Source organism: Carassius carassius, chromosome 35 (assembly GCF_963082965.1).
Source record: "Carassius carassius chromosome 35, fCarCar2.1, whole genome shotgun sequence".
Taxonomy (NCBI): Eukaryota; Metazoa; Chordata; class Actinopteri; order Cypriniformes; family Cyprinidae; genus Carassius; species Carassius carassius.
In genome coordinates, this window is record NC_081789.1 from 25,171,222 (window position 1) to 25,182,638 (window position 11,417).

At 35.5% G+C, this 11,417-nt stretch overlaps 2 protein-coding genes across 2 annotated transcripts; both read right to left on the reverse strand.

Annotated features, from left to right (window-relative positions):
* Positions 1–295: 295 nt before the first annotated feature.
* anks3 (ankyrin repeat and sterile alpha motif domain containing 3) lies at positions 296–8,198 on the reverse strand. The gene is made up of 16 exons (XM_059525147.1): positions 8,067–8,198; positions 7,519–7,701; positions 7,017–7,215; positions 6,759–6,880; positions 6,083–6,164; positions 5,614–5,731; positions 5,394–5,531; positions 4,399–4,524; positions 4,205–4,317; positions 3,993–4,136; positions 3,776–3,900; positions 3,071–3,212; positions 1,891–2,092; positions 1,573–1,632; positions 1,399–1,494; positions 296–977 (listed from the first exon to the last, which is right to left on the reverse strand). Exons 2-15 carry the CDS (start codon positions 7,695–7,697, stop codon positions 1,412–1,414), a joined length of 1,833 nt encoding a protein of 610 aa, XP_059381130.1. The 5' UTR covers positions 7,698–7,701; positions 8,067–8,198; the 3' UTR covers positions 296–977; positions 1,399–1,411.
* Positions 8,199–8,634: 436 nt separating this feature from the next.
* Positions 8,635–11,230, reverse strand: c35h8orf33 (chromosome 35 C8orf33 homolog). Its single transcript, XM_059525149.1, has 5 exons — positions 10,885–11,230; positions 10,526–10,728; positions 10,284–10,374; positions 9,898–10,044; positions 8,635–9,060 (listed from the first exon to the last, which is right to left on the reverse strand). The coding sequence occupies exons 1-5, from the start codon at positions 10,907–10,909 to the stop codon at positions 8,837–8,839; spliced, it is 690 nt and encodes a 229-aa protein (XP_059381132.1). The 5' UTR covers positions 10,910–11,230; the 3' UTR covers positions 8,635–8,836.
* Positions 11,231–11,417: the final 187 nt, after the last annotated feature.

Genomic DNA, 11,417 nt, shown 5'->3' on the forward strand with positions numbered 1-11,417 from the left:
GGGGGCTCCAAAGTTGCAAAAATACACAAAACTACATACATTTGCTTTAAATGCTTTATTTCCAGACTGGATTCTTGTACCTTTTATGTTACACAATTACAATAAAGACTTTGTTTTCATAATTGATAGATAAGCTGATTAGCATAAAAAAATATTTTAAAATTGATAGTGTAAAAACAACAACAACGGAACATTTAAAAATAATTAATTGACAGTAGCTCCAATAATATAACCATAAACCTGGACATGAAACACCAGCAGAATTAATTTCTATGTGTGTGTGTTTTTTTAAAAATCGGATTGAACTAAATATTATGTTAAAAAAAGTTCAAATTTTTTACTGGATATCTTGAATTGTCTTGTAGAAGTAGCAAGAACAATAATAATAATAACATACTATTGTTTTTGTTGCATATATGCTCAGCTTTGGCCATACTTTTTTACTTATGGTCATACTGATAAAGCTATTTGAATGAACTGAACTGAATATGGCAGTTTGCATTTATAACATACACAGTATTTAAGAAAATAGACTAACAATTGTGAGTAAAGATCTTCTGAGGTTTGATTTTATGCAAGAAACTGCTTAATTATTCAGGCTTTAAATAGGCTTATTTGAAATCTAATCTAATAAGAGGTTTGATTCGTTGTACAACAATAAACAGTATTTGTGCTTGCAGTATCCACACACTTCTGTGTGCACTGAATTCCTGACAGGAAGTTCAAATCCTCTGGCTCCGCCCTGTCTGACACAGCTCTGTCTGTGATTGGTCAGTTCTCTTAATGAATGTACCATGTAACTGGAGCACAGGCGAGAGATGCTCTTCGCCCGCTTGTCATTTTTGGCCGCCTGCCGTCGTCTCAGTCCTCGTTCGGTCCATCATCTCCATCTGAACTCATATTACCGGAGTGTGCGACTCCTGCGGCCTTCTGTGTTCAGGGTGGTCTTTCACCCTCCGTCGGTAAAAGCAAGTGTCCTACAAGCAGAACCACATGAGTTAGACAATCATTCAAACAGAAATCTTGAAAATTCAAGTTTCAAACATTTTTTTTGGAACGCACACTACTTTTCAAACATTTGGGGTTGCAAGATTTTTTTATGTTTTTAAAGAAGTTCGTTCCGTTCACCAAGACTGCCTTTATTTGATCAAAAATGCACTAAAAATAGTAATATTGTGAAATATTTTTTTAAAATGTTAAATCATTTTTCTATTGTTATATATTTTAAAATGTAATTTATTTCTGTGATGCACAGCTGAATTTTCAGCATCATTCCTCCGGTCTTCAGTGTCACACGATCTTCAGAAATCATTCTAATATGCTGCTCAAGAAACATTTCTGATGATTATCAATGTTGAAAACAATGTTGAAAAATGATGAAAAAGATGTTCAACCAACACATTCACAGCCATTAGGATTCTTCCCAGTTTTGTGAGCGCTTCTCTGAAGTGCTGAGATGCTGGAGACTGTGAAGGATTTCCTTCAGACCGTCAGCTGGACAGAGAAACACGATATGAAGTCACACGTCCACGTGAAGGAAACATTATACATGCACAGAAACAGAAGTCTTACTGAGCTCTGCCATAGGAGAGTCCATCTCAGACAGCAGCTGAGAGCACATCAAGCCATCACCTACCACAGACAGACATCAGAGCGCGCATCAATACAGGGCATTCAAATGATTTATAGTGTTAATGACATACTTCTTTCAAGATGGTCCAAACAGAAGATGCATATAGCAAGTGATAATATTGTGCTTTTGTGGTTTGCTGTTAACACAACCTGACAGTAGGAGTGTTTTCTTAAAAGACACTTTTAATGATTCTGGTTGCACTGCATTATTTGCATTGCATTCTGTGAATTATAAAAGCATTGGCAGGTTCAGCACACCTCGAGCATCCTCCTGCGTGAGAGTGCTGCGTAGAGCGTGTAGTTTCCCGCTCAGCGTCTGAATGCGTTTGCTGTTCTCCTGCAGCTCCGCTTGAACTCTCTTCCAAGCCATCTTCTCCTCCATCAGACATCCCTCCATCACTGCACGCAGCTCCTTCTCCTGGGTCACCTGACCCTGCAGAGACTGCACCTCCACACAACGCTACACACACAAAGAAAGTCTTAAAGGTGCACAATGTAATATTGACAGCTAGTGGTAGAGATGGGTACCGCAGTCCGAATTCGAATATCAACCCCTCCTCCTCAGACTCAGAGCTCACACAGGTTGCCAGATTTAACACACAGAACAGTAACGAGTTAAATTCACAATGGAAGGCAAAAAGCCTTACACTGTAAGTATCTGCATTTTAATAAGTCTCTGGTCATAGAGCTTTTTATATGGATGCCATGGTTTTTTTTTTTAGGTTGGGTAGAATGTGCAACCTCTAATCCAGTTCGTTTCCTGGCTTTAATGGCTGGGGTACAGTGTTTTCAACCAAATGGCAACCCGGGCTGTTGAAATCCTATTGGTTAAATTGGCCAAAACAAAAACAGACAACGCATATTTTGAAGTAGAACAACCGGTTGTAGCTTGAATGGTTTTGGGAGAAACAAGTATGCAAATGAAGCATGCTTTTCCTAAATATCTCCAAAGGTATTATCTGTTTATGCTTTATTACAGACAAAACATTACATGCAACTCCTTTAAGAGAACCACACATTAACTACAGCAAACTTGCAGTTATTATGTGGTGAATTTATGACTGTTTTGTTGCCAGAACAGTACTGTTTTTATAACATCAGTTTTATTCATGGCAACCCTTGAGCTCAACTTATTTTGATGGACTGATTTTACAGCATGTTGTTCATTTTATTGCGACCTATTACACAACCAAATTGACTTTATACATTTACAAAAAGGTAAAACCTGGTTATATAGTAAAAACTCTACCTGTTTTAAAAGATATGTCTTGTCTCTGCATGCATTTTAGATTCGGTGTTGATGTCACAGTTCACACTTAATTACAAACTAGGTGCCAGTTACATGGCAGTTCTCTTCCCTGACTTTAGCTACAGTCATACAATCCTCCTCACATGCAAATGAGCTTTATGAGGTGAATGGAAGTCATGCATTCAGCACCTTATGAAGCTGAATGGCCATTTCCTGCATCTCGGCCTCCAGTTGGTCTGCATACGCTTGCTCTAACGCATCACTGGGTGGCCGTGCATTACTGTGCCAACGGGCTATTGCTGATGTCATCTTCCTCTTAGGACCAAACAGACTATAGAGTGAAAAACACAAAGAGTAAAAATAAATAAAACTATTCAAATAAAGTGATCAAATAAAATAAAAGGAAAACTACATATATAAAAAAAATAGTAATAAATATATAAAACCATTTAAAGTAATGCAATTGTAAAAATAAAAAATAAATAAACATTGTATAATACATAAAATAGTTAATGGGATTAAAAATATAAATACATTTTAATAAACCAAAATGCACAATTTAAAGTGATAAAATAAAAAACACTGTATAAACAAAATGCAATAAATAATCAAATAAAAAATATATTTACAAAAAATGTAAATAACTGAACAGTGATAACCATATGGTAAAAAGATTTATAAAAAAATGTAATATTAATGAACTGACAAAAATTAGTGATACAATTTAAAAAAAATAATAATTTTAATAAAATAAATGCTTAATTTATTAAAAATATTTTAAGAAATCACTTTAATGAATTTTAAATTTGATTAAAACACAAAATAATAAATAACTTTTTAATAAAGTGATCCATTTCAAATAAATAAATGAAATAAAATAGCAAAAAGACTCACGTGATCCCAACTTCCTTGAGGTCGTTCTCAGTAAGCGTGAGGAAGATCCTCAGGTCGATGTCTTGTGCCTCCAGCAGGGGAAAGTACTTACTGAACCCGATCTGCTCAAGGAACCCTGCGAGATCCTGCAACACGTTTAAATACTCTTTATTTGTGCATGTTAACTCACACACATGTGCACACACACATGCACTGAAGTGACTAGATGAACACACACTTTTGGTCCAGTGTATGAAGGAGGAGGTCTAGAGGAAGATGGAGCCTCACGGTAACCGCTGCTGCTGTTACCAGGACTCCTGCCTTTGGAGTGCTGGAGTTTGCTGGATCGACGTGGACAGCTCCTCTTTGCTTGATCAGAGTCCTGCAAACATGATGAGATGTTGAGAGAATAGTTTGCTGTGAGCTGCAGTGATGCATGATGGTTCGGACCTCGTTGCTCTCCAGCGACGCCTCCCTGCTGAGTCCGAGGAGATGAGACAGACCCTCGCTGCTGCTGGAGCTGCTCCTCATGGTGGGCATGTCGTTATCAAAGAACAGCTCATCTGCGTGCAGAATCACATTGAATCGCATGTTGTTAGCAGATGCATTGCTAAGAATGATGGACATCCTGCTGAACTTCTCACCTCTACTGCTGTTGCTCTGGCCGTCGAGCTCATTGATGGGGGAAGTGACATCACGATTGCAGATTCCTTCGCTCTGATCGCCAACGTCCCGAAACGTCACATATCCAGGTGGAGTCTCAGGAGCCTCTGCAATGAAAAAACACATTATACAGATTCATATATATATATATATATATATATATATATATATATATATATATTTAAAATAAATGTGAATTTATATATTTACAATTTATATATATTTATATATATTTACAATTTAATAAAATAACTATTTTATTAACTATTTTGATTTTATTGAATTAAAATGTACTTTTTTGAATATTTAACATTAAATAATTGTAAAAATATTTATTTAATAAAATAACATTTCATTAAATATTTTTAATGCAGTGAAAAAACTTTTTTTGTCTGTATATAAATTCAACATCCATTTCAACCATTTTATATTTTTATATAGATCTATTCAACTTAAAATAAATGTGAATATGCTAATAAAATAATTTCAAAATATTTACAATTTAATAAAATATCAATAAAAATATCAAATACGTACACTTTTCTTTGTCTGTATATAGATTCAACATCCCTTTCCACTATTTTAATTAAAACTTACTTTGTTTTTTAAAGAGTTAACTTCAAATAAATTTATAAAATACAAAAAATATATTTATAATTAAACAACTATTTCATTAAATGTTTAATGCAATGAAAGAACAATTATTTGTCTATAAATATATATAAAATTTTAAATAAAAGGTTTTCACAAAAATATGAAGCAGCACAGCTGTTTTCAACATTAATAACAATCAGAAATGTTTCTAGAGCAGCAAAACAGCATATTAGAATGATTTCTGAAGATCATGTGACACTGAAAACTGGGGTAATGATGCTGAAAATTCAGATTTGATCATGAGAATAAATTCCATTTCAAAATATATACTGAAATAGAAAAAAGTAATCATATATATATATATCATATATAGTGTGAGGACCGTGTTTGGAGCCAACTCTGAAGCGTGCGATGGCTTGAGGGCCGTCATGAATGCTGGGTCCTCTGGTTCTGCTGCGAGCTGATCGGACTCTAGGAGTCGCACTCTCTTCTTCAGATGAGCTCAGCTCATCATAGATAGCTACAGACACAGATCAGCTGGGGTTATTTTCTGCATTCATAACAAAGAAGGTTAATTACTAAAGCTAAGGTGCATGACTGACATGATTTGGTTCTCATGATGTGCATGTCGATGAGGCTGGCGATTTTAGTGTGTCCGTACATCATAGCCAGAGCTCTCGCCGTTTCTCCCTGCATGTTCCTCTCCTCCGTCCGGACGCCCTGAATCACACAGAACCACAAATACTGAAAACACACGACACAAGCCTTTTTTAACATTAGGAGTGTAAATAGTTGCTCTGACTACAATTCAGTTATGATTATGTAGTAAATGACACTAGGTTGAACTTTAGCCACTATAGCTATATTTAAATATAGCTGTTTACTTTTATTTTTAAGTAAGTTTAACTAGAGAGAAAGTTTATACCAAGAATATTGTTAATTTATTATAAGTTTTCATTATGGATGCATTGAGTTGTCATTGTCAGATTGATGTAAATCCATAATTATTCTACATATAATCAGATTTTTTAATGTAATGTAAGTCACATTTCAGAGTACGGTCACACTTGCATGGTTGAGCAGGTATTGAACGATGATCTCGTGGCCGGACGCAGCAGCTTCCATGAGCGGGGTGAATCCTGACAGCGGCTCTCTGTGAGGGCAAAGGTCAAAGATGTAACATGTTTACTAGATGTTTAATCAAGATTATGCCCAGAATGAAATGCTAGCATTTACTGCATGCCAAGTAGTAAATACAGACAGTTAATGTATAAACTGTGATGTTGCTGTCACACAAGTGACGGAGAGTTATCATCTTGAAAATAAAAAGATACAAATTCATAATTTTGAATGCAGTTCTGTGTGAGAGTGCATAAAAGCTATCAGCAAATTTATGATCAAAATATACATCAAGAATCTCATCTAATTTTTTCACCATATCGTATTTATGTAATCTGTTCCTGTAATTGAAATAATGGCTGGTGAAAATCCAGCTTTGCATCGCTGGAATAAATTATATTTTAAAATATATTCAAATAGGTCTGTTGAACTGAAATAATATTTCACAATATCACTGCGATTTCTGTACTTTTAAAACATAAACATAACATTAATCCAGCCAGGGTGAACATAAAAACTTACCTAATCATTCAAAACAGTTCACTGCTAAAGTACAGAGTCTGTTTGTGTAAGGGAGGCTGCGAGTTCAAGAACATAGATTTTGTATAAATTAATGCACGTTACTTACTTGATATTTGCATTGGCGTGATGCTCTAATAAGAATTTGACCATCTGCTGGTGTCCAGTAGCTGTGCAGTGCAGCAGAGCCGTCCACCCGCGCACATCCTTACATTCAAGCTGCGCTCCTTGCTAGTGTATAGAGAGAGCTTTGATTCAGTATTGTATAGCAAGCGCTGGCTTTTTTGCAATCTTGTAATAGTCACACAAATAGACAGTATAATGTAACTTACAACGGGTTGATAAGAGCGGTTCATGTAACCCTGACCTGCAGGAGGAAGTAGGCGATGCTCTCGTTCCCACAGCTGGCGGCGAGCATCAGAGGTGTGAGTCCTTTAGACGTGGTGGCGTTGACACAGATGCCCGTCTCCAGCAGCAGGTTAACGATGTTATCATGACCAATATATGCAGCGTACATCAGAGGACTCCAGCCGCCGACGTTCTTCCCATCCAGATCCACATCTCCCCTGAATAACCATTGATCAGAATTAGACACAAGTCTGTGTGTTGCTGTTATTGCTTATGGTTGATAAATGAAAAAGATAGATGTCTGTCTCTCTGTCTATCTCTCCATTTATCAATCATCTATCTATCTATCTATCTATCTATCTATCTATCTATCTATTATCCATCCATTCATCTCTCTCTCTATATAAATAATCTCTAGTTTAGACAGATTTCTTTAAACGTCCAAGCACACTGAACGAAACATGTCAAAAGCTGTTAGATGGAGACATGCACAGAATGAACAGCAGATTCTTCCTCCTGACCTGCGGATGCACTCGGACACCACATCATACTGTCCGATGGAGCAGGCGGTGTGGAGGTCCAGCGGCACGTTCAGCTCCTCCGGGCCGATCAGAGCGTCTCCTCCTCCGGCCTGCCACACGGACAGACTCGCGCCCAACAGATCCGACTCACTGCTCGCCTCGTCGCTCAGCTCAGACATCCTCCTCTGGAAATGAGGTGGGATATTTAATATTTACAATTATGTGCAATAATAGTAGCTAAAAACGTATGTATATCAAAATAAAACAATGTATTTGATTCGTCTCAAAATAACCTTTTTTTTTCAGTGAAATGTTCCGTTATCTGGTTACGGAACTAGTATCCGTCAGGCAGTTCAACTCGGATAAATGTTATCTCAAACTCTTATTCATATGTTTATAGCATAGTTGTGATGCTAAAAAGGTTTAGTTACAAAAGTTATAACCAAACTCTTAACATGGAAATGACAGTCTTTTACAACAACCGTTCATGCCACAAACGCATAACTCAGCAACCTAATAAAGCACCCGACAAATAAAAGCGAACAAACCTTGAAATAATTACAACTTTCCAAACTGGTAAATCAATGTTTTGTTCAGAAATTGCAACAGCAGCGGCAACTCAAAGGAAGTTTCGTGTTCCAGCCGGGGCGTGTTGTTAAATGTGTCATAGGGGGTTGTAGTCTTTTGCCTGTTTCTACTAATATAGTTTAAACGGCCAGTGCACAATATAAGACTACATATCCCACTAGGCTCTGCGTCAGCACTCATATCTTACACGCCTGACGACATCAAAATGTAACACGTTTTTCGATAAACTGCAAAAGAATGATACACATAATAAAATATCTAAAAATAAAATGCTCGTTTTCACTGAGAGCATTGGTTTGATATGAAATAATCCGATCGAATAGTTAGAGAAATAAGATGCCATATTTCTAATATAAGCCTTTAAAATACGTTGCCATAGCAACTCTTACAATACATCAGTCACACGCTACATATACAACATTTACATTTATATTTTAATCATCAGTATTAGACAATTAAAAAATAAAAATAAAACCCAGTAAAATAAAATTTTAAATAAATAATATAATAAGAATTGAAACAGCAAGGTTTTGGGCATAATTAATTTATTTGGATTTTGTACTTAAGTGTTCTCTATGAACATTACATTACAAAAAAATAAAATAAAAAAATGTATGCTTAATAAAATACATAGAGAACATATCGCAAAATTATGCAACAATGAAACATAATATCTGACCATGCATCTACTTAAGGCACAAATCCCGCTGGAGGAGGTTACAGTGTCAGATCATACGTTGAAGTTAAAGCAAAACTCTTCATGTGTTTTAGTGAAAACAAAAGGTTTTGTGTCTCCAGCAGGCTTTGTGTGTTCATTGGTCTCCTGGGGCTCTTGCAGTGTGTGTGTCTCCGGAGATTCGTCTCTTTGGTTTGTGGGGTGTGTGTGTCTCTCAGCTCGCCGGTGAAACACTGGTTTGCACTCAGAGACACTGATGACCCGGGCAGAGGTCACTGCTGTGGAAAGAGACAGCAATTTTTGTTTAAAAAATTTAAGGCTGTTTTTTTTTTTTTTGGATGGGGACTTTTTAAAACTGCCAAAATAAATAATTTAAAATACATTTTTAATTACCTAAATTAATAAATACACATATATAGATTAATTCTAAAAATATGTATTTAAATTTATTAAAGCAATAATAATTTGATTTAAAATAAATGTATAATACATTTATTTTAATATAAATGGTTTTAAATATGAATAATGTAACATTAGAAACTAATTAGTTAACAAATATTATATATATATTGTAGCTTCCCTTTAATTAACCTGTTAACTGTCACTCACAATTTTGAACATAGACTTGAAAATGCATGATCAAAACCTACATTTTTATAATTCATGACTGAAAACATTTTGTAACATGATTTTGATGTATCATTTTCATGGTAATTTAATGTTTGAATTTAAAATGAATTTTGAGATTTTAAGTTTTCAAGTGATATATAATTTCTGATGATTTCTAAAGTGTGATAGAGAAAAAGGCAACAAAGAAAACTTTTTTTTTGACAAAGGTCAGAACTCCTGTTATGATGTAGGTTTTTGAGGTGAACTCTTGCCACAAATTAATCTATTACTTTTCCTACATCATTCTTAACAAAAAAAATGTAAAATGTATATTTAGGAGTCTTAGACCTTTCCAACGATATATAGTTTGTCATGATTAGATTAGGATTTAATTGTAATATAGTGAAGTAAACATAGGTGTCCCACCGAGGGGACGGGTGACAGTTAACAGGTGAAAATATATAAATTTTTTTAGACATGAATGTACATTTCTGCCACTGCCTTACCTGACTGTATGAGTTTGAACTGCTTGGCTCTTTCCTCTTCCATCTTCTTCCTGTAGTCTCCAGAGACCGATCGCATTACCTGCCTCTTCTTCACCAAGGGAGCTTTGGAGCTGTGTAACGTCTTCAGAGCGCGGCTTGCTTCTTCCCCTAAATAGAGACATACGTGTAAACAAAACAGAAGGTGAGGGTCTCTTCTCAACAAATGTATAATTTGGGAAAAACCCCTTGAGATGCATCATCTCATTTTCAAGGGGGTCTTATTACACAAAAAAATTGGAAAACATAACACAAAACAAACAATAACAAACACAAAAAAACACTTTCTTTTGCCCTGGGTTTGTGTAATATATATATAGATATTATATTTGTTGTATGGTCTCACTCACGTTGTTTGCTGGAGGTTTTTTGAGTTCTCAAGCCGAGCTCGAGCTGTTCAATGCACCAATCCAACTCCCGCCTCAGCTGCTCATCAGGAGTCTAACACACAAACACACATACATACACACACATATATATATATATATATATATATATATATATATATATTAATTTAAATTATTTTATATATATATATATATATATATATATATATATATATGTATGTATGTATGTATGTATGTAGGCTTACCAGTTCTGTGGTCTCTTGTTTGGGTGTTTCCTCATTGCTTTTTACCCCTTTCTGTGGATTATCTTTTCCATCACCTGTTTTCTTTTTCTTCTTCTTGTGTTTTTTAGCATTGGTAGGAGTGTCAGTATTCTGGACTGTTGTTTTGGGGTCCTCTTCGCTCTGGCCGTCCGGGTTTTTCTCGTTTTCCAGTATTCTGGTTATTTCTGGAAAGCATGGACAAATTTAGAGCATTTTCAAAGCATTTAACTGCACCTTTATTGTATGCTATTAAGTCATACAGTGCAAGTCAATACAAAAGTCTGCAAAATCATACGTTAATTCAATATATTCAGCTAATATGGTCTGTAGTGAAATCTTACCTGTTTCAGTTGATTCATTTGCCATAATTGAGGTTTTAATCTTCTGATAACACAAATGCACCAGTTGTCTGTTCTTTCAAATGAAAAAAAAATATATCACCTATCGAGTGTGCAGTGCTTAAGGAAAAGATAAATGTGACAGATTCAATTAACTACTTTTGCTGGAAGTGTTGGATTTTCAAATATAGTTACAGAATTAAGCTATGCGTGTGTGACAAATCCCACATGTGTGCACCAAACAAGAGGCTCCGCCGATAACACATATACTAACTAAAGGTTCCCACTGCAGAGCAATACAATTTGCCCTCTTTTTTAGGCAATGGTTACACAAAGACCGCACCAAAACGTACATACTGGATTCGATTTTTCGTTATTGTTTGCGAAGCAACGATTTTCGCAATAATTTACCAATAATGTTTTGTATTCGCTATTAAAGGGAACCGTACGGCACGGTTGTTTTTACTTGGTTATGTAATCCGCACCAAACTGATTCAGGGCTAGAAAAGGAAGGGTTTTGAAAGCATAACACAGAC